General features: G+C 34.4%; 1 protein-coding gene across 1 annotated transcript in view; it reads left to right on the top strand.

Moving 5' to 3' along the window:
- LOC140443434 (roundabout homolog 2-like) overlaps positions 1–25,378 on the top strand; it is a 332,418-nt gene that overhangs the window by 70,898 nt on the left and 236,142 nt on the right. The window contains exon 2 of the mRNA XM_072534688.1: positions 21,086–21,394. Coding sequence (XP_072390789.1) covers positions 21,086–21,394 — 309 coding nt within the window. The remainder of the gene's footprint in view (positions 1–21,085; positions 21,395–25,378) is intronic.

The raw sequence follows: 25,378 nt of genomic DNA, 5'->3' as shown, positions 1-25,378 counted from the left end.
TTTGATGATGAAAAAATCATCGTCAACATACATTATCTTTTTTTTTTGTTATAGTATTCCTACCGAATCATTTCTGAAAATGCGTTAGTCGGTTCTTTGTAGCAGTATTCTTTTAGAGGTTCTAGAAACGGTGAAATTGCATGAGAAAGCAGATATTTAAATATGTTTGATGGAAAAAAATAATTTCAAATTTTTAGTCTTGTGCGGTTCGTATGTCAGCCAGATACGGAAAACCTGATGATTTATTTCGATTCAACATTAAAAGTTTTTTAAAAGACTTATTTTTAAACAGCACTATATACATTGTATTATTATTGTAAGCCTCACTTTAATACGAGTTCAACCATATGTAATACATGGTATTTTATCTAGTTACGATGGACTTAAATACATAAAACTTCTCAGTGTCAAATAGTTTTGAAGTAATTAAGTAAATATAGAATGCTGTGATTTTGACATTAATTCATAACACTAAAAATAGGTCGAAGTTTATTAAAATAAATTGTATTAATAAGTAAAGCTAACAGTTATTTTATGTGTTTTTAAAAGCTCTGGAATAAAGACGGTTTGTGATGAAAAAGAGCGAGTTACTGTTTGATTGAAGATCCATATCCATCATGCAGAGCTGCACACATACATGATGTAGGTCATTCTTCAGTTTTGCGTGTATTACATAAGAATTCATTTAAATCCTAAATTACAAGAATTAAATGAAGATTTTTTGTTTCGTCTTTTATGAGGTGGGGTGGTCCAGATGTTCGAAACATACCTCGATCTTAGAAGGTGGGCGGAACCGCCTTCCAGCCTCGTTTATGAAGGACTTCTCCAGTGTGACCACGATGATTTCCAAGACCGGGTACAGTTGTTGTTCGGACACCATCGCGCGTCGTCGTTAATACCGGCTGGATCGCCCTGATTGGGATGCAACATCGGCACGGCATTTATCCGATCTCTCATTCACGCACAATTCTCACGCATTCTAGGACTTTTTCACTACAACTGAATTCTTCCCTTCCTCTGTTCCTCCCTGTTCATGTTTAACCTCATCCTTCTCATTCTGCCTTATCTTCTTGCTTTTTCCTGGACACCCTGCCTCCCTTCGGGTCGCTTTTTTTCTTGTTCCTTTCTCTCCAATGTTCTCCTTACATATCTCTGAACTGTTCTCCACCGGTATGACGACCTAAGCATCTCCTCCACCAGTTCCGTGACTGATTTCAACCTACTTCCTAACTCTCTCCCAAGCAGGCTCCTCTCACCTATCTATCTATTGCATAACAATAGAGTGTGAGACAGTGTTCGATATTTCTTATTTTCTGCCTTTCCAAATCTGTAGAGGTGCGCCTGAGGCAACCATGTCCTGTTAGCATCTGCGTCAGGAAGTAATCCAAACGCCGGTGCCTGCAGTCCATCCATCTTCTCAGATTAGGAATCAGCGACTTCGTCCACTGCGCCACCCTTCTCGTCTCGTCTCATTTCTCTTGCCACACCATTATGGATCTCTCCCTTTCTTCTTTTTTTAAATGTTCTGTTGCTATGTCCTGATTTCCTCTCCCGTATATTCTTCCTCTTTACTTCACTAGCACGTGCATCGGAATACACGCCTCGGAATAACTCCCAACGCCTCAGCAGAGACTGTTCTGTATGCACATGCCACCTCCAATAGACTCTTCCTATCTGCTCGGGTGAGCTGTTTTCTGTACGCTTTGTTAAAACTGCATTACTCCAGACAGGCGCAGCGTAGGGGGCGATGGATTGCACAATAGAACGAAGGGCCCTCCTCTTCTCAGTTTTGGGCCCTCTGATGGTGGGCATGATACAGCAGCTGTTTGAGTCACCGCCTTTACGTGCTCCCACTTTCCGTTTTGACTTACACCTCACACATTTCTTTGGAACCACTCTCTCTCCTGCACATTCGAATATTATCCCGTCCCTTTTCCTTGGTCCGTTGAGAAAATAGCCTCGGTTTTATCCGCAGCCAGTTCTAGGTGATGCATTTTCATCCATTTCTCGACTTGGTCGCATAAACGCTGTGCAGTGCACCAAAGATGATGACTACGACCGTAGATTACAGTTTAGTGAGACAATGGTAAATAAAATTATAACTGACTAAAACTTCGTTAAAAAGATATGTTTCTCCGACGAAGCAATATTTACGATGTGGGGGAATGTAAATTACAAAAATTTAAGGTATTAAAGTGAGTTAAATTCACACTGGATACGTGACATCCATACTCAAAGATCACAAAACCTAAATGTATCGTCGGGTATAATACGTACTCAGTTAATTAAGCCCTTTTTAAAAAAGAAAATTTAATATTCGATTAATTATCAAATGCTACTTAGATATGAAATTGTACCTGCCTCGAAAAACAAGTTTGAAGAAAATTTTAATGAGATACAGTTTCAGCGAGATGGAGCCCTAGGTTATTTAGGTGTAAATGTTCGGCGTTATGTAGATCTGACATTTCCCGGACGATGGATTAGTAGATTAGGTGGTATTGAATGGCCTACGGTTCTATCCGCAGCCAGTTCTAGCTCATGCATTTTTATCCATTCCTCGACTTAGTCGCATAAACGCTGTGCAGTGCACCACCGATGATGACTAGGACCGTAGATTACAGTTTAGTGAGATAATGGTAAACAAAATTATAACTGACTAAAACTTCGTTAAAAAGATATGTTTTTCCGACGAAGCAATATTTACGATGTGGGGGAATGTAAATTACAAAAATTTAAGGTATTAAAGTGAGTTAAATTCACACTGGATACGTGACATCCATACTCAAAGATCACAAAACCTAAATGTATCGTCGGGTATAATACGTACTCAGTTAATTAAGCCCTTTTTTAAAAAAGAAAATTTAACATTCGATAATTATCAAATGCTACTTAGATATGAAATTGTACCTGCCTTGAAAAACAAGTTTGAAGCAAATTTTAATGAGATATAGTTTCAGCGAGATGGAGCCCTAGGTTATTTAGGTGTAAATGTTCGGCGTTATGTAGATCAGACATTTCCCGGACGATGGATTAGTAGATTAGGTGGTATTGAATGGCCTACTTGTTTATCCGATTTGAATTTTAAAAATTATTTTTATTGGGAATACTTGAAAAGTAGAATTTATAAAACTAAACTAGCAAGTGCTGCAGAAATAAGACAAAGATTTATCGTTGAATTCATATTAATTTCTTCTTCTTCTTCAAGTGCCATCTCCGCGGCGGAGGTCGGCAATCATCATAGCTATTCGGACTTTTGAGACGGCTGCTCTGAAATGTTCATTTGATGTACATCCGTACCACTCTCTCAGGTTGCGCAGCCATGACATTCTACGCCTCCCTATGCTTCTCTTTCCTTGGATCTTTCCCTGTATAATCAGTTAGAGCAAGGTGTATTTCTCCCCATATTAATTTCTAGACAAACTTAACTGGCGGATTTTAGTATCATTTATGTCCATCTACCAACGGAGCGCCATAAATGAATAAGAACGAAAAACCAAAAATATATAATATTGTTATAATTGTAATAATTCTAGAAGAATCGAAACACTAAATAAATACTAAATAAATAACTCACTTCCTTATTTTAAAGATCGAAATAACTGTAATATAGTTTAAAATATATAGAGTTGTACGTTTTTGTTATTTTATCTGACTCTTAACAAATTTATATAAATATTTCAAACCATAAATTTCTATGAATAATCAACTTAACTTTAAGCTTTTGTATATTTTCCTCCTGTTTCGTCATGTAAAAAGGTCGTATATATTACAAAAGGACGACACATGTGCTTTATATGTGCGGTAAGCACATCCTTTTTAATCAACAATGTCGTAACACAAAATGTGGATCCTTCTAATTTTTCAATGTGGTTAAGATCCAGGACCTCTGTTAACTAGACGTGACATTCACGTGGGACCTTTTAGGCCAGTACCTTTTTAAAGTGGGTAACTTTCTTTGTTTCTGAAATATGTAATATTAATGCAATAGAAAAATAATACTAGTATTTATATTCAAATAAAATTTGAGTTATAGTAAATATACAATAAGATAGGTTGGTCTTAATATTTCATCATTTAAATAATAAGTGTTATGCTAATAACTGTGTATATGTAGGCCCACAATATTTAGGTTACAGAGTTGTCCCTTTCTTCCAAGTTTGGGGGTTGGGGGTAGCGCTAAAAAGCCTACCCTGAAAAAAAAATATTGTTACGGAACCTGAAAAAAAAAAAACAAAAACCGGACGGACCTTATGTAGACGACCTCGCAAGCAAAAAAAATCGATTTTAATTATGAAATATGAGACCATTGTACTCTGCAGAATCGATGAAATGCCTCTTATACAATCTTAACAAATGTAATATGGACATAACAGGTATACAAGAAATACGATGGAAGTGGACCGGTAGGCTCCAAAACTTAAATACCGAATGTTACAGCTGTAATAACACGCAACATATCTTTGAGATAGGTTTTGTAGTGAACAAAAGAGTTAACAACCTAATAATAGATTTTCACTGTTATTTATAAATTAAAACAAACATATAGGTAATGTCCTAATAACGACGTTAAGTTGATTATTTGGGACATGAACGGCAAGATCGGACAAGAAAAACTATACAGGTCACCATGAATGCAATGATAATGGGACGAGACTTAAATATGACGATCAGTAGTATATAGGTACTTCCAACATAAGCTTATAAATAAAGTCACGTCGACATCCCTAGATCAACAGACCGAAAATCAGATAGACCACGTACTGATTGATTCAAGACATGGATTAAAAATACTAGACTGCAGAAGTTTAGAGGCGCTAATATTGACTACGTTCACTATCTCATAGCTTGGTGTCTTAGAACACGTATATCAAACGACAAAAACGATAAAGCTAAACCAAAAATAATTAAATATAACGTTAATAAATTAAACTCTACTGACGTCTCGTTGTAAGAATCTTTCAAATATGATTAAATCGTAAACTAACAGCGCTCCCAAAAGTGAAGCAGATCCGTTTGAACTTAACACAAATTGAAAGTTTATAAAAACTATGCTGCAAAAGGACACAGATGAAATGCTGGGTGAGCGAAATAACTGGTTTGATGAGGAATGCAAGCGGCTTACCAAAGGCAAGAATGACGCGTATCTGAAAGTGATCAAAAGAAGGACTAGGAGCAATGTTAAAGAATATCCAGGAGGGACGAACAACAAAAGGACAAACAGAAAAAGTGGTAACAAATCAATAAAGAGTTTGAAAAAATGAAAAAATTAAATAGGGAACACAAACTCAAAAATTTGACAAAGCAGTTTACACAAAAGGAAAAGTTTTCAAGACACAAGTGAACTAAGTCAATGATTTTTTATTAATGTGCTTGGTATTGCCAATTGGCCAGAGTATTTTGCAAGTATATTCACAGATTTCCAATTAGAGTTGAAAGAGTCATAATAAAACTTAATGGAGAATACTTAATTCAGAACATACAGCTGAAGGTCGAGATGATATAGAACTGGAACAGAAAGAAATTTAGCTACCAACTATGGAAAAAATAAATAAAGCAATTCAGTCACCTAGAGTAGACGACCTGCCTGCAGATATATTTTAATGTTGCAGTCAAACATTCGTAACCCTGTTTCACAAACTATTAATACACGTTTAGCAAGGACGTACTTTACCAGAAGATTTGATTACTGGAATTATACGCCATATATACCAAACAGAAAATGTGCTGATTTATTTTCTTCACTCTTTTATGTAAAAAGCTTCATCTCTTTTCGTCTTTTTCTTTTCTCCATTATTATATTTTTCTTTTATTCTTCCTTTAAACAAATAGCGTTTCAATTTGGATTTTAAAGATCCTGCCATATACATATATGATGCTTATTCATATATACTGACAAAAACCAAATGGTTTCACATTTTGTAACTATTTAACAAATACATTTACAATTTAATTAAATATGCTATTCCCACACAACTACACTGCCATTAAAATCAACAATTCTTTAAGGGAACGTACAGATCCCTACTCGAAACAAAAACATTAGAGTGTTAGACCAACTGTTGGCTGGTATCTAAAACGATCACAGAATGATATGGAACTCCGAAGAATATTCATAAACGGTCTGTGTTTATGAAATTTAACTTCCATTTGAAAAGCCAAATTGTGTAAAAATTAAAAACTAGTTATAGCGTATTATAGCCTTATAGGTAAGTATAAAATTATTTTTTTATCTATACTATACAAAATGGAAATAAGTTATTACGAATTAATCAAATTGTTCAATTACAAGCACCGAAATAAAACTAAAATATCATAGACATTTTAAATAAAATTATTTACGAGTACTGGCCTATCTCCTAATAAATTAGTCTCATTTTTAAAAACAGAACGGTCATTACATCGCACCCATGCTTAATAGAATCGTCAAAAGTGATATATACCACACTTTAAGTGATAAAGAAACAAAATCCTAACGACCCTGTTGAGAAAAAAAAGGCTCTGTATATTTTTGTTTATCAAGCATAAATTATGACTGTTTTGTAGAGATTTTATCTTTACGGATCATTTAATTTGCCTTCAAGGAAAACTCCCGTTTTATGGGTCTTTATGACTGGAATACGACACATTTAATCAATCATCCGGGCAATGAAATGAAGTATGGTGATTAAAACTGATAATGTATTGTATGCTGTAACTTGGGCAGTTACGATTAGAATTAATATATGGGCGATGTATGTAGATACAACAGTTGTTTATTTGACTTTTATCATGTTGACTATGTTCAGGACTAAGGCGTATTATTTAGAGAAGCAATTATAAAGAAGACAGGTCTGCATAAACAACAGTTATTTTTATGGATAAATTATTGTTATCTTTATATAGCCTCATCTTGAACCTAGAAATATTTTATGAGATTACTAGACCAACGATTGTCAAGAAAGAATGAAGAATGGTGAACTATTAAAAATAGGAACGGTAAATAAAACAATAGGTTAATAACTTACATTATTTAATAAAATATACATATGCAAAATATAGCTATAATAAAACTATGATAGATATATTGGAACTTTCATATACAAATATTACATCTTGTTCTTAAGGGGCCATGTTCCTAAGGAGCGGCGACGACTACCATACTTATATTCTTATTTTGATCTTGGTCGTGGGCTACATGTAGCAATAATTGTTCTGCTGTTAAAACTGACCATTCTCGCAACTTTTTCAACCAGGAGAGTTTCCTTTGCAGTATCCATTTCTTTCCTTCAATTTTACGGCAATGATAATAATATCGTACGGTATTTTTGCGGGGAGATTACAGGTTCTGGTACCAATTGCATCTTTAACCCTATTTCGGGTAACTAAATATCGATGCACACCAGTCCAGGGCGCCGACGGCTTTACGTGCCCTCCGAAGCAAGATGAACGGCTCGTATAATTTTTAGAAATAAAATTGTTATTGGTGTCGAGAATTGAATTTGAATCATTGTAATATTTTCTGGTTGGCAAGTTTCAATCTTTTAAAAAACGTTAATTTTTCTCGATATGCTAGTTTCAATTGCTCTTTAGGTATTTTTTCACTTTTTCCTCTTTTGATAATTTAAAACAAATATTCTAACAAATTAACCTCTGACGCTGCTGCGCTTCTGGAGGGCGAACCGTTATTTTCAAACCCCTACGTATGGCATCTCGAGAGTGCTCTTAGATGGACCAGTGACCTGAGTGTGTGTGGTCTGACCGTTTTGTGTATATTTTGTGTATTGTTTGGACTCCGTATAAGTACGTTGCCCTACATTAATTGAGTTCTTCTTTGTAGCTTTTAAAATTCCACTTTACTTACATTTGCTTTCGATTTCATGCTTTTTCTAGTTATCTTTTGCACAGTATTTTATGTAAAGAGAAACTTAAATCTATTCAATCTTTAAAAGCTCAGCTCTTAAAAATCTTACCAGCAAAGGTAATGCAACTATAATCATGGCCAAAATTCAATACCACGAGATAATTTAAGAACTAGTCACAAATGGACAATAATCTACAAAAAGATCCAGTCAAAATCCTTGGAGAACAAAATATACATTATCTAAATTTATATAGTACCTGACAGACTACCAAAGAACAACAACTCCATTACTTAAACATGTCATAAGAAAACAGTTTCAGAACCTTTTGAAAATTTGAAGTACTTACATAGTTAATGATATGATTTTTACGCACTTTTTAATTAATATATTGTGAAAATAATCATTAGTTCAGTTTTCGTGAAACAGTGATGATATATCTTTACCAGTTGTAAAATCAGTCGACCAGTATAAAATTTTATAAGGTCTCTCTCTTTAATCCCTGACCCCCCGGAGGGAGTGTAGTGGTCATCGTGATGGCGTGTTTTGTCCGTCTCCAAAGATCTCTCTGTCTCTGGTCATTTCTACTCTTATTAACTCATGTATAGGTCTTTTGAATATTCCTGTAATTTGATTGATTCATCTTGTTGAGGATTTTCCTCGTGATCTTCGGCCTTCTACCTTTCCTTAGATAATAAGTCTTTCCATGTTTTCTGTGTCTCCTTTCATAATATGTCCAAAGTATTTTAATTGTTGGAGATGGACTTTGCTGGATAGCTGTTTGCTGACTTTTCGCTCATTTATCATCATCATCTTGGTGCTACAGCCCTTAGAGGGCCTCGACCTTCTCAAGCTTTCTACGCCATTCTATTCTGTGCCTCGCTTGCATTTTCCAGTTGCCGACTCCGATCTTCTCGGCATCTTGTGTTACCCCGTCCATCCACCTTAGCTTTGGTCTACCCCGTCTTCTCATTCCTACGGGTTGCGCTGTTAGAATCTTTTTTATCATGTTTGACTCAGGGGCCCGGGCTACATGTCCTGCCCACTGCAGGCGGTTTCGCTTAATTATAGTGGTAATATCTTTACCACCAAACGTATGCTTGTAGATATTCTGCAGTTCAAAGTTATATCTACGCCTCCATACTCCGTTCTCACAGACCGCTCCGAATATCTTGCGTAGCACCTTTCTTTCAAAAATGGATAGAGCGGATTCATCTGTTTTCGTTAGCGTCCATGCCTCTGATCCATATGTGAGAACGGGGACTATCAGTGTTCTATACAGCCTTATACGAGTTTTTTGAGACAGACGTTTGTTAGCTAAGTACTTTGATAGACCATGATAACACCTGTTTGCAATTATTATTCGCCTTTTTATTTCCTCAGATGTGTTATTATTGGGGTTAACCGATGTCCCTAGATATATGAACTCTTTGACTGCTTCGAAGTTTTGGTCATTGATGATTAAATTTGTGTCAACATTTCCAGCTCTTGTGTTTGTGTTAGTCGCCATGAATTTGGTTTTATTTTGATTTATCTGTAACCCCATTCGTTCTGCTGCTGCTACTAGCTCGGTTAGGATTTCCGCAGTTCTCGCCCTAGTTCTTGTTATAATGTCCACGTCGTCTGCATATGCTAGAATTTGGACTGATCTATTAAATATTGTTCCCCTGCTATCTAAATTAGCGTCTCGTACAACTTTTTCTAAGGCGACATTAAAAAGCTGACACGCCAGCGCATCTCCCTGCCTTAACCCCCTATGTATTTGAAATGGGGTTGACGAGTCGTTTTGAATTTTAACTGCTGATAGCATCTTCGCCATTGTCACTTTTATCAAACATATGAGTTTTTTTGGAATTCCCAACTCATTCATAGCATTGTAAAGACTTGGTCTTAAGACACTGTCATATGCCGCTTTAAAATCGACAAAAATATGATACATATCTATGTTAAACTCTTGCGCTTTTTCGAGGATCTGTCGTAGTGTAAAGATCTGGTTAATGGTTGAACGTCCACGCCTGAATCCCGCCTGATATTCTCCTAGAAACATTTCAGTATAAGGCTTTAATCTCTCGTGCAAAATATTTGACAATATCTTGTATGCTGTATTTAGGAGAGTAATTCCGCGGTAATTATTGCATTCCAGTTGGTTTCCCTTTTTGTGTAACGGGCAAATTAAGCCTAAGCTCCATTCTTCAGGCATTTGCTCCTCAGACCAAATTCTACAAACAATTTCTCGCATCACCTTGGTGAGCTGCTCTCCACCGTGCTTAAATAACTCTGCTGGGATGCCATCGCTACCTGGGGACCTATGGTTCCTTAGTTTTTCTATAGATATTTTCACTTCATCTACCGAGGGGGTTCCACGAGTTCCTCATTTCGATATTCCAGCTCTATATTGTTAGTAGGTTCCCCTTCCAGCAACTCTAGAAAGTGCTCTACCCATCGTAAAAGGATATCCTCTTTGTTGGTAAGTAAGTTACCTTCCTTATCATTACAATAGTTGATTCTTGGTTTGAATTCTTTTCTAATACTATTTATTTGATGATAGAACTTTCTTGTTTCTCCTTGACTCATATGGCTTTCGAGCCGTTCTAATATGTCATTTAATTTAGCTCATTTAAAAGTGTAATATTTGTCCTGTGGTCGGTGCACAGAATGCGTAACATTCTTCTCCAACAGAACATTTCAGTGACGTCTATCTTTCTTCTTTCCGCTTGTCGCAAGGTCCAAGATTCACATCCGTCTGTCAATATTGGTAAAATTATGCAGTTCATCAACCTCATTTTTAGAGTTCGCGAAATTTGAAAGTCCTTCAATATTTTGGCTATCTTTTCTACGGTGACTTTTGCTAGATCACATATATGTTTTGTCTCATCTTGTAGTGACGCTATGTTGGCGATCAATGGTCCCAGATTTAAATATAAGCTCACAACCTCAAACCGATCAATCGTGGTTATGTGTGGATGATTGCTATGTAGTACGTCTACTAAAGTAAACAGCGTATATAAGGACCGATAAATAATTAAGCAACGCCCAGTGGGCCCAAAACAGTGGCTTTAAAATTCCAATCGCTTGAAAAGTATTTTATGTTCAGTAAGAATGCTGAATTTGTTCTATTAAAGGCAAATGCAATGAATATAATATTTATACACAGGGTGTGTGGAAAGATACGGGACGATCTAATATTTCGCGAAGTGAATATCGGATCGAAAAACTGAAAAATAGGTGTTTATTATTTTTCAAAAAATCTATAAAATGACACTAAACACGACGACCCCCCCTACTACACCCCATAGAGCAGGGAGGGGAGCAACTTTAAAATCTGAAGTAGGCATTCCCATTTTTTTATTGCAGATTTGGATTCCTCAAAAAAAAAATAAGTAACTTTTATATTCAAAATTTTTCGAACTCCTGTTTTTTAGTTTTTAGATTCGATGTTCATTTCGCGAAATATTCAATATTATATTCCGTACCATTCCGAAAACTTGTTGAACAGCGCTGATTTGCAGCAGTTGATTGAACACAATAGAGCAGTAAAATGTTATACATAAAGATGTAATAGATATCTTCGGTTACTTGGTCCACTAGTAATAAAGTTATCAGAATTAAATGGGAAACCGGTCTTCATACATGGTTTTAACTTTATCATCGGCATCATATAACTTTTGTTATTTAAGCACTCTCTCATCAACTTACCATATTTTAAATGAATCGGTTCAGTCCTACAAAATTTGGAGGTGAATAACCCGAGTGACTACAGTACTGTAGGCCCAAAAAAATTTTCATCTAAATATCTAAAAATCCAATAATATGCTGGGTATGCCATTAAAAATAGCATAATTAATCTTGTTCTGAAGCTATTTTCTTGTGGCATTTTAAAGTAATTACTATTTTAATGGGAATAAGCCACAATTGCAGGTTAAAATAAGTTTATCGACGTTTCAATTTCCTCTTCGGAAATCTTTTTTTTTTTTCGGAGAAGGGACGATTTCCCAAGTTGAAATTGAAATGTTAATTAACTTATTTTAACCTTCAATTAAGGCTTATTCTCATTAGAATAGTAATTAGCATAAATAATAGCGATTTGATAGAGTATACGAGATATGTAAATATTTTAGTGGTGTAGATCAGCGCAGAAGTAAAAATTTTAAATTTGATTATTTTTGAATATAAATTTAGTTCAAGATCTACTTGAAACACACTGTATATCTCATAACAGCGTACGTATATATCGGGAAAAAACTAAATATGTATTAAATTAAAAGTTAAAATTACGAGCAAAAAATTTTATGGATGTAAAGATATATAGGCGATTTGATCTGGTAGATCATAAAAAAATTTGCAATTTATTCGTTGGCGTGGAAAAAGTTTACGTTTGTGTTTACGCATGAGCTATCACAACAAATTTTTCGCACGTTTGCTTAAATAATTCTTAATATCTTTTTTATCGTTACACCAGTTTCGTATTGTAAATTTTTTCAATTATGTTTTTACCGAAAAGTATTCATCACCGTATTACCTTTTTTTAGGGTATTAATCTTTATATTTAAAGTATGTAATTATAAATTTCGTGGACCATAGCTAATAATAATATATCGATGAATGTTGGAGCAAAAAAGAACTAAATTGATTTGTTTCCGCGTTTTTCATAAACTCTGGAGACTACTCAATATTTAGGAGACTTCCATACTTTGTTTTATACTATCGTCATTGAATAATGCACAGTAATTATTTTGAAAGGGCGCTACAGAATTGCATAAAATTCTAGGAACATCTGAGTGACACAACACTCATTTAAAAGAATTTTACAAAAAATCTTCCGTCCACATTTTCAAAAATCATTCTACTATAATATTATAAATATTATGAACAGTAGTTGGTGTCTGAAAAATACACTAAATTTTTGAAATATTGTTTGAGCAACGTTTTAAAATTATTGAGAGACATTTTTTTATAGATGCAGGTAACTGATTAAACTTAAGGAAGCTTTTAAAAAAGAGCGATGTCATCTAAACCTCTGGTATTATAAAAAGGAATATTTTTGTTGAAAGAAATGAATTCTTGAAATGCCATTTACTATTTGAAGATTAAAATCATGGTGAAATAAATTATTTTATTTGATTAACACGCAGAAAACTAAATATATGTCGACTATATCAAGAATGCAACAAAATAACTTGCAACACGAAACTATAGAAAATGTGGAAGAATTTTGCTACTTAGGGTCACTGGTTGACTGCAAAACCAACACTAGACTTGGTTGACTAGGCCCTCAACTAAGAGCAAGGAATATGTCAAGAGCTACAAAGTGCAACCTTTATAAAACAATTATACTCCCAGTGCTAAGAATCGGAAACCTGGGCAATGACAACCCGAGATGAAGAGTTGCTACGAATCTTTGAAAGAAAAGGACCATATATGGCGGAGTTAACGAACAGTGCCTGTGGATAGGCGATATAATTTTAAACTCTATTCGCTCCGTGCGTGACTAACGCGACACCTACCGCCTTCATCATACAGTTTTGGACCTCCAAATTTGAGGTTAAACATATGTTACATACAAAATTGACAATTATTAATAATTAGTTTTTTAATTATATTTTTCCAGTTTATGTACAAAATGGATGTTATATTAAGAACTGGGTCTCTAAAATTCATCATAATTTATCTTTTCAACCCCAAATGGAAAACGAAGAGAAAAATCTAATACTGGCAAAGTGGCAAATCACGTTTATCATGTGGAAGAGCATGTAACTAAAAACAATAATACTAAAAGTTATGATATAAAAGCTAAAGTCATCAGGCAGGCTGCAGTTAGCTTGAAGCCTTATGATATATCTTTAATGGTATATTATTTAAATTTTTCCTATTCCAATTGCATAAAATTGAGATTATGTGATATTTACTTTTTCATATTAATATTCTTTAATAATAATAATATTAATATTTTTCTTTTCTCTAATTTATATGTATAGCGACAAGCTAATTACGAATTAAATTTTTGTATTCAAAAATTAAATAAAACAATCTCATATTAAAATTTACATTTCCGCAAATGGTTTATATACATAAGAAATAGAAATGTGTTTTTTCAATATGTCTATTTACTACAGATATTAGATATGCTCGACTCTTTCATTATACATTTTGAATGCGTTGCATTTATGGGAAACGAAATTAATATAACGACCAGCCCTATAATAAAAGTTTATGGCCTGGCTTTTAAAAACAAAGAACGCGTATTCTGTGTTGGGTTTTAGTTTTCAGTAATCATTGAGACACAATTTGGATCGGGTCGCGATACGTACAATCCCTTCGAGAATTAATTACGCCTTACGATAATAAACGTATAAAAACTGCACTCACTATTTTTGCTATTATTAGCCTAATTAAATACGCAACATGTATTTGCACACATTTTTGATAAAATTTAAAAGGATACGTCCAATTTTGTCTAATTTCGCCGCCACGGTTACGCACGGAGCGAATAGACTTTTTGGTGACACAGATATCGTGAAAACCATCAAAATAAACCGAGTCAGATGGGTGGGCGATGTTATGCAGATGAATAGAACTGATCCTGCTTAAATAACCATGCTAAATAGGTCTATCGGAAGAAGAAGGAGGAGGAGACCTAAACTTAGATATCTGGATGATGTGCAGGACGATTTAAGGGAGATTTGAGTAAGAGGATGGAAAAGACAGACATTCGACAGGGAAGGATGGAAGAATGTTTTGAGGTAGGCCAGGGCTCACGAAGAGCTGTAGCGGCAACTGATGATAATGATGAGTTCTAGAAATTGTAGCGTTTTCTACGCATACACGTCAAATTTTAGTGGGTTGCAAACATTAGTATATTTTTGACAGTTGCATAAAGTTGTCATGTTTGGAAAAATAACACATAGGTATGGAGAAATAAGTTTTTCCATCTCTCAGTAAACATTATTATTTGAGAAATAAAAAGGTAAAGGAAATAAAAAAAGCTCGATAAATATTTTGGTACTAATGCTCTTTCATACTTTATTGTAAAATTTTGGTTCTTTGAATTTTGTAGTCGACGAATTTCTACAATGAAGTCAGTTTTTATAAAAGTGTTAAATTAATAAAGCTTGCGCGATTTTTGCTATTTTTTTGTGATTTCCATGAGATCAATAAAATTTATCACTTCATTGACCGGTCACTGGAAAGGAAGTTCCATTCTTAGATCAGAATCTTCAAAACCTATAGCATGAAATTTCGGTTTTGAGTTTTGGCAATAAATTTGAGACGATTTGAAATATGGCTAAAAACGGTGAATTACCTTTGACATTACAAATATTCTAAAACGTTTAAAGCTACTCTTTTTTTTATTACACATGTACGTTTTTCGAAACTAACCTAACTTGGGCTACAAATTTCACTCAACACAACCTTCCTGGAGGTAAACGATCATACTTCACTTTCCCGTGAAGTGTGATCGTTTATATTTTAAAAGTTTAATTTTTGCGTATTTTAGACAAATTTCAAATGCCTTATATTTGTTGCCAAAACTCAAAATCGAAATTTGATGCCATAAATTTTGAAGATTAGTCTCTGTCAATGATAATACCATTACGACAGGTCAATAAAAGTGATACATTAATTGATCTTATGAAAATCGTAAATAACGGCAATTTCGCGCAACGTTTATTTATAAAACCTAAAACCGACTTTATTTGTCACAAAACACAAAAATTGCATACGAAAGCTGCACTCTTCACATTTAAAACGCAGTTTGATTTTTATCGAATGGACACTTTGATCAGGAGGACATCTAAAAGAACGGTTCATTCTACACAAAAAGTGCTAATAAACGTTTTTGTTTAAAATTATCTTAGCTACTATTTTTAGTTGAAACATTTTTTTCAAGGCCGTTTTTCCCTCCCCCCCCCCCTGCCAGGTGGCGTTTTGGGGGAAGCCAAAGGTTAAAACTGGTCAACTTTTTTGCACCTTAGTTGGAATCCGGATTGGAATTCTCAGCAAAGTTCCGCTTGTTCATATGATTTTTAGATGTCAAATCTCTGACAAATGGACTACGCCATTGCGTGCCACGTTTGCTGGCAATTGCAAAACTATGACCACTCAACAATGTTTGGACCTTATAAAGCGCTATCCTTCGGACTTTTGGCATCGATTAGTAATCATTGAAGAAACCTGAGAACACACCAGGGAACATGGGTCGAAAAGGTTATGGCCGCTGTATTTTCGAATTGCAAAACCATTATTTACAGAACGTAAAAATGGCGTCATATATAAAAGAACAAAGTGTTGTGTTTTCAAAAAAATTGCTTACGGCTTTATGTCTTACAAGAGCGTTATAACAATGGTAAAAATGTTTGAGTTAGGCTTCGAATTGTTTTCTCAACCGACAACCAAATAAAAAATTTAGCTCGAACAAATATAAAACAAGCGCCTATTTTGCAGAACTTCGAGAATGAAAGAAGAAGTTGAAAAATAAACCTGAGGCTATGTATTTATTTATATTTTCCACAATGATACCAATTATCGTGCTATCTAAGAAATAATTCCAAATCCCAACAGCGTCCTTTAAATTTCTAGTACTTTTTGTAGGCCGTGGTAAGCGAATTATTATGTTATCCTGTCTGGTTCTAGTGGTTCTTGGTTTTGGAGGATGCTTTTTCCAGAGAGTTGTACTGTTCTTATCTAAAACAATAAAAATTTAGCATGACTTGCTAATACATATTCTAGTTTTTTAACATACCTATATAGAAAAGATGGGCAGACTGACGAACCACAACTGTTTCATCTACGTTTGACATCTCCTGTTCTGTTTTTCTGTCATGATTTATAACTTCCTCAATGTCCTGTTTCTCTTCCTCTGATTTATTTTCAAATGCCACTGATTCAATCACTATTATCTAGTACTACTTCTTCTAAAAGTCTCTGCAAGTAAGTTTGCCCGTGCTCGTAATCGTGCTCGTAAAATAATTGGGTGGGAAAAGTTAAGTATAGCATTTTATGTTAAAATTAAAAAGAGAAGGGATAATAATGTAAACGATTATAATGTTTGCTTTTTAATTTACATATAATATACAATATAATAATTATATTATGTTTTGCATTACCTGCTATATAAATTTTTTGGTTTTCGCAATACTTCCTACAATAATTATATAAATACCATTTGCTAAAATAATTATAATAAATTAACATTAACTAACATTATAATAAATACACAACAAATCAAGTATCCATGTTTTTTTGCTAAGCATTGAATTTATTTAAAATAATTAAATAAATCTAGCCGATTCTATTAAATCTGTAGTTTGTCAAACTTTTTTTTCACATGTTAACAATATTGTAATAACTTTATTAATTCCTATTTACATTTGTTCAGCTACCTCCTACAAAGAAATAACTTTATAATATTCTTGATGTAGTTTTTAAGTACCTTGTTAATACTGTTTGCTATGTAAATACATGCAGTGTTTATTGGACCTCCTAGAAGTAATATTTTTAATTGGAAGTTTCTCTGTTTGATATCGAATTATTCAAATTCAAAATGGCCAAGATTGTTGTCAGTTTGTTAGTGTCGGGAATTACGATTTTGTAAAATTTATGTTATTTTAACAACGTTTTATTTTATGCTTGTTTATTTTTCATTACTTGCGTTGTTAATGATGAAAGTTTAAAGATTTTTACTTGATAACAATATTTTACTTGATGTTCGCACACCTCTTCATTGTGATTAACATTTGATGCAATGCATAATTATTTTTTATTCCTGACAAATCGTTATCTTCGTTTACTGTTTCATTTACTGCCTTCTGTCCATTTATTCTCTCAACTTGTTAATAAACTTTATAGTTTTGCTAATTCTGGTACCATGAATAGGTAGATAATAAAATTTTGCATTCTTGGGTTTTTCAATTTGTTCTTGGTAGCAATATTTACTTTTTTAGGTTTTTTTAAGTCTCGCTTTAGTATGTCTGCTGGAGGTGATTTTCACATTTATTTATGCAATATATTATGTAAGGATAATCAATATTTCATATATTGATATAACGTATTTAATACCGCTGAAGAGGAATAAACGTCAAGTTAATAACGAAATAAGTGTATCTGCGATATTGAGATCTATCTAAATGTCATTAACTTAAAATTATACTCATGGTGGAAAGGAATATCACCAGCTTTCAGAACAAACAACAACTTAGGCAAATATATTAAAAACGACAAATGCCAAAAGAAAAAACACTTGCACAGTGGTGTATGCACACTTAAATATGGCAACTGCCCAAAAACTTACATCGATCAAACTGGTAGAACTTTAAACAAACGTATGGAAAAACACAAAAGTTCAATAGTAAACAAACAGATTCTACGTACGCACTTCACTTTCTAGAGCATAATCATTCTTTTAATGACCAATTTCAAATTCTTCACATCCAAAATAAAGGCCTTAAGCTATTTTTATTAGAATCAATGGAAATTAACAAATTAAAAAACAGACATAATTCTGAATGACTAACTTGAGACAAACAGTTTTCCCTTTCTCAACATATTCCGTTAAAGACTATAAATTGTAAACACAGACCAAAAATAGATCACTTGAGAAAGGCACTCTGCCGAAACAGCTGTAGTGATAAGATATTTTAATAAATTGTGTGGAAGTTTTGAAAACAATTTCAGTGTTTTATTGTTATATAAAATGAATGTCCGTCAAGTAACGGTAGAATCCATCACTCATTCAATAGTTCTGTACCTATTAAGTGAAAAATTATCTGTCCTTATTTCGTTACTCTGTTTACAACTTCTACTGCATTCTTTTTAATTTCTCTGTCTGAAATTATACAGGGTCCTACAATTCTGAGGACCGAGGTCGCATATATGCTTGTCTCTTTTCTATTTTTATTTGTAGACTCAAAATAGTCGTCCATTTCTGAGTCCTTGTTCAAGGCTTATTTTTCCTTACAGTGTGCAGTTTATTTTTACGAGTTGAGGAAAATGTTCTTCGACTGTGAGCTGATACCGTGTGCCCTACCGTATCAGGTCTATATCCGGACTTCGCCAGCTCTTGGGGGTATCATTTAGGAAACATTTTTCCACCTGTGCTATACCTCCTACAGATAACATATTCATACTAAGAACGATACAAGAAAAAGCTTATGAATACGACATAGACCTATATAATATGTATATAGACTTTAAACAAGCTTTTGATAGTGTGAAAAGAGACAAAATGCTGGAAGACCTTTGTAATCTAGGTATACCTAAGAAATACATCAGCCTCATAAAAATGACATTGCAGGGTTCAAAAGCCGCAGTCAGAGTAGATGGAGAACTGACTCCCTTGTTTAACATCAACATGGGAGCAAGACAGGGAGATGCCCTATCAACCATGCTATTCAACCTAGTTCTTGAGGCAGTCATCAGAAAAACCAATATAACCGGCCATATAAACACCAAATCAGTACAAATTATTGCATATGCAGACGATGTAGCCATCATTAGTAGGAATAAGCCACGACTAATGGAAGTGTTCAGACAAATTGATCCTGAAGCAAGAAAAAGAGGTCTCAAAATAAACGAAGCAAAAACGAAGTATATGATAGTCAAAAGAATAACTGACAATGAAAATAATATCACAATAGACAACTATACTATCGAACGAGTGGATTCCTATACATATCTCGGCACAGAAATCAATCAGAATAACTCCGTAAGTAGCGAAATTAATGCACGTATTTCCAGCGGGAATCGTACATACTATGCTAATAAAAGATTGATGACATCGAAATTATTAGACAAAAGAACCAAAATGACTATCTACAGAACACTGATTAGACCCGTAGTAACCTATGGATGTGAAACTTGGGTAATGACGAAAAAAGATGAAGCCCAACTCAGGACATTCGAGAGAAAAATACTGAGGAAAGTATATGGCCCGGTACAAGAGGAAGATGGCACATGGAGAATCAGGAGAAACGACGAGGTTAATGAGTTAAATGAAGGTTATGACATTGTAAGATTTGTGAAAAGTCAAAGACTGTCATAGCTGGGACATGTGCAGAGACAAAACGATGCAAAAACAACAAAGAAAATGTTACAATGGAAGCCCATAGGAAGGCGAAAAAAAGGAAGGCCCAGAACGAGATGGTTGGATGACGTGGAAGACGACCTGAAAACAATGAACATAAGACAATGGAGAAGAAGGGCACAAGAGAGATCTGAATGGAAGGACATAGCCAGACAGGCAAAGACCCATCCAGGGTTATGATGCCAAAAGAAGAAGAAGAAGAAGCTATACCTCCTACCGACACAATATTGTTACATTGGAGGGTGCAATATCTGTAGAATAAATTTTACCATACGATAAGTCAGTTGGGGTACTACTGACTGATTTATTGATTGAGTATAGTGTAGATATGTAGGTGAGAGTAGGCGTTGTTTTCAATTAACAATTCTACAATAAATTATATAGCTGCAGCCCCTATCCCATGTTCTCAGTTGATTCGGGGGTGTGTATTTGTATCTTAGTCACACCTGTCCTATTATTCTATATACCCATATGACATTCTTTATGGCCATCAGAACGTGTCATGTGGGAATGAGAGCTATTATACTGCTCACCCAGGACTCTGTTTATATTTGTTTTATTCTGAATTTTGAAACCTATTCAATTCGGAATATAGGCTAGGAATCTAGCAATGTTAATTTGGTTATCAATTGCTACATTCGTTAGACTCGTAGTGGATTTTGCAAACCAGATCGTCAAGTTCTTTAACCAGAAACTCGTTTCATCTTTCAACACGTCTCTTGCCTTTCTTCGCATTGACTTTCAAATGTTATTCGTATTTAATATGTGCATATTGATATTAAATCACCATTTAACCAATAAAAAACTAACACAAATAATATAATAGTCAGGGTCACACACATAAATACACACAGTTATGATTTCTCAGATTTCTCAAAACAGAATCAGTCTATGTGTGAGTATTTATAATAATTGCAATTTTCTGTTTTCTTGTTTATCTTATATCATATTGAAAGAGAAACATTTTAAATGGTATTGCTAAACATTAGAGACTATAAGCGAAATATAGAATGTAGCTAATTAGAATAATATATTGTTCATAGTATTAATATTTTTTACCAACCGCATGAATATAGCTAATTTAATTATCTTTTTACCCCATTTAACTAAACCGACAAAAGTTAATCTCCCACGTAACGTAAATAATAACGATAACTGTTTGTTTCAGGACAATACCGATCTCCTCGCATCACCGAACACCCCTCGGACATAATCGTGGCCAAAAATGAACCGGTAACCTTAAACTGCAAGGCCGAAGGTCGGCCGGAACCGTCCATCGAGTGGTACAAAGATGGCGAACTCGTTAGAACATCCCCCACTGACAATAAATCGCACAGGGTGCTTCTGCCTGCAGGATCGTTATTTTTTCTCAGGACGATGAACAGCAAAAAGGAACAAGACGCTGGAGTGTATTGGTGCGTCGCGAAAAACGTGGCTGGGACTGCTACAAGCAGGAATGCGACGTTGCAAGTAGCCGGTAAGTTTTTGACAATTGATTTTAAATTTTTATTAAAGATATCCCTTCTTATCGCGACGAATAATTAACGAGTATATTTTCTACAAGAAACATTTTGTTAATTTTTATTGCAAATTATCCTAGGACAAATAGGGACACTGTGGCCCTATTAACTTTATTAGTTTTTGACCGATTTTCAAAATAGTTATAGTACGCTGTGACATTAAAGATTCGAACTTGCGTGATTGATTGACAATTGACTCTTGACTGACGATTTATTTGTTGTTCTGAAATAGGTGGAGATATGCAAATAAAATTTGGTGGAATTTAAGAGATAGTAATTTCGCATTTTTTTATTACACAATTAAGACTTTTACATTCATTATTGACGCGCACACGGGTAAGGTCGCAATTTTTTTTAAAGAAAATACATGGTAGGTCACTGAGATATCTCAGTTACTCTTTTTATTGAAAACAAGCCACAGTTAAACATAGAATAGAATAGAATAGAATCAATAGAATCATTCTCTCTCTTGATGCCAACCAACCAATATGTAGCTTCGCCGTTTTTTAAATTTTAAACTGTTTGTCCTTGTATCGTGTAGTGTTAATTGTATAATTATTATGTTTTCGACATTCTCAGTAGATTGTTGGATAGGCCAAAATTGACGAAATGCCCCCGAAAATGATCTAGGAAGCGAAAGTACTTGGGCAAGATTTAATTAATAAACTGTGCTCTATATCTGCCTTTTATTTGATCAAAGTTCATTTATTCGAGCATTCAACCTTATATCATTTTATTTATTCGTTTCTTACTCTGTCTCGTTATAATATTCTGTGTTAACACCATCAAACATCCATTTTCATGGCTCTCAATCTTTTTATGTTATATTCTGTCCATCTTCATGTATCTACATCGTAGAGTGCTATGCTTTCGATGATCGTATTACAGATGTTTATTTTCCTTCCTTTGCTGATATCCTTTTGATACCATATATTATTTAATCTGCTTAGAACGTTCCTTTCTTGGATTATTTTTTCTTTAATTTACTACTAATTTTTGCTCCAATATAACTCTAGTTTTCAAATCCTCTTATTCTGTAGATTACGTTTTCTCCCAAAATTAGGTCTGTTGTCTCTTCACCTGTACTGATATATTTTATTTTATCAACATTATTGTTGTTTTTCGGTATTACTTTCATCATTTCCTTGTCATATATTCTGAGTCACCTTTTTATGTATATAGCTCTGTGTTGTTCAATGGTATATTTATTTTGGTACACTTATTTTTTAAATGTATCAATCCATTATATATTTTAGACAAGGTAGGTGAGAGCTAACATCCCTGTTTGAGACATTTAGTTGTGTGAAATAATTTTGTTGCATTTTTTTTTCAGTTTTAATATTGCTTGTATTTTTACAGATCTTCTTGATAGTTTTACTAAGTCGATTGCTTCTATGTATCTTCTCCAATGCTAAGTTATCTACACACTAACGTCGTCCTGCTCTGAATCCGCATTGCTCTTCTGCCTCTCTATGCCTAAATTTATCTTCAATTAACAATTTCATTATTTTTGGTTACAGCTTGCTAAACGTTGGTGTTACTGCCTGTTATGCCTCTACAATTATCTCGTATAATTTTATCTTTCTCTGTATATGCTATAGGTACATCTATAGAAACATAATATACAAACTTTGTATTTTCTTTATATTTTATTAAAGATTTATTGGTATTAAAGATACTCGTAGATCATGCAAATTATTTTAGTTCCAAATAAATCATCTCTTGTGTCATAAAAGCATTAACATTTTTAAATACTCAAGGGTTCACGAGAACCTCCTTGTTATGTACCGTAATTTTACTTTTAGAAATATCTCGCAACCATCCATCAATATAACAAGTTTTACAATAGCCAGTAAACGCGGCGTGTGTCGGTAAACTCCTCGATCAAATTCTGACAGATAGTGATAAATGCAAGGTATTTCATCGATTAGTTCGTATCAATAGAAGCATCGGGATCGACCATACACTACCGTACTTCAACTATCACAATCAAATTTAATATCGGTAAATCGTCCGTTAAGGTACGTTTACAGGATGCATTCATATTGCCAGAAATTATATTTTAGCATGTGTTGAATATGTACAGGATAGAATTTCTTAGTCGTAAAAGTTTATCAAGAGTGTTTTGATTATCAATTTTATGTATTGCCAGCCGTCAATAGAACAATGTATTTGCATACCTATTTCCGGAGGTAAACTAACACTTTATTGTACAAGGCAAGTAAAATATTTGGGAGGTGTGATGTTAGTAATATTTAACACACCACGAACAAAAATTCAAAAACTTAAAAACAATATATATTATGATTTAATGAAACCAAACACGTCGGTAGAACTTGACTGCGGTATCCTTATGTCTTTATTGTTTCAAACACGAGCTTAAAACTTTTGAGATTACACTTAGCTGAACTCAAATCGATGGAATACTACGTCTTCTCTAGTTCAAAAACGAAATCGTACTTATAGATAACTCTAGTATCATGTTCCATTGAAACAGGTTGTACCTATTCTGGTTGAAAGACAGGTGATTAATTGTTAGATAACATTTAGTTAAAGTCTTAAATTGAGCGTTACTGCTTACTAGCTGAAAGATGGTAAACACTTTTTAATATTATATTTAATAATAATATAATTTAAGAAGGGAAGCCTAACAAAACCAAAATAAACATTAGGAAATTAAAGGATCCCAACGTTAAACAACAAGTACAGGAATCCTTAAGAAGAAGCATTGGAAACTTGAGTGAACCCGCACAAGACGCAGTTGCTAAATGGGAAGAAATAAAAAGAGCTGTTGAAATGACAAACAAGACACTTCTGTTACAGGAGCGCGTAAAGAAGAAAGAATGGATGACGGATGAAATCCTTGATATGATGGAAGAAAGAAGACAACACAAATGCAAAAATCAAGTGAAGTATCAAGAAACAAGTCACAATATAAAAACAAAGATAAAGGAAGCGAAGGAACGCTGTCTGAAGGAGAAATGCGATGAAATCGAAGAGTGCGACAGAAGATATGACTACCACAACATGCACAAAAAGATCAAAGAATTAACAACTAAAAAGAAAACCAATAATCCCCACCCGACACTAATAGACGCAGACGGTAACCTTATATCAGACGACTTGAAGCTCATTGACACATGGAAAGATTACGTAGAACGACTTTTTAACGATAAACGCAGAGCGACAGTGGACCAAGATGACAACATGACTGGACCAGAAATACTAAGGTCTGAAGTGGAAAAAGCCATTTCATCGCTAAAAAACGACAAAACACCAGGTCCCGACAACATACAGGGCAAGATCATAAAACTCCTATGCGAAACGGATGACCACTTCCTCGATTTTCTGACAGGCCTTTTTAACACCTTTTACGACAAAGGGGAGATTCCGGAGGAATGGCTTCGATCGACCTTTGTAGCCATACCTAAAACACCAAGTGCAAAACACTGTGATCAACACCGCTTAATAAGCTTGATAAATCACATTACCAAAGTTTTCACCAAAATCATACACAATAGAATATATAACAAATGCGAAGCAAATATATCGGAGTCACAGTTCGGATTCCGAAGCGCATTGGGCACAAGAGAGGCGATCTTCAGTCTGCAAGTTTTAATTCAGAGATGCAGAGACATGCACAAGGACGTCCACTTGTGCTTCATCGACTTCTCCAAGGCGTTTGACAAGGTCAAACATGATAAACTCATGGAAATGCTCAGGAAGATGCATATTGATGGCAAGGATCTGCGCATAATAACCAGTCTCTATTGGAACCAAAGTGCTGAGATAAAGATGGGCAACTTACGCAGTGGGAAGATAGATATTAAAAAGGGTGTACGACAGGGATGCGTCCTCTCGCCGCTCCTGTTCAATATATACTCTGAACAAATCTTCAGAGAAGCACTGGGAGAAGTTTCGGAGGGTATCAAAGTAAACGG

This window comes from Diabrotica undecimpunctata, chromosome 6 (assembly GCF_040954645.1).
Source record: "Diabrotica undecimpunctata isolate CICGRU chromosome 6, icDiaUnde3, whole genome shotgun sequence".
In the NCBI taxonomy this organism is placed as follows: domain Eukaryota; kingdom Metazoa; phylum Arthropoda; class Insecta; order Coleoptera; family Chrysomelidae; genus Diabrotica; species Diabrotica undecimpunctata.
The sequence above is the reverse complement of the archived record's forward strand: the minus strand, read 5'-3'. Positions and strand labels throughout refer to the sequence as shown.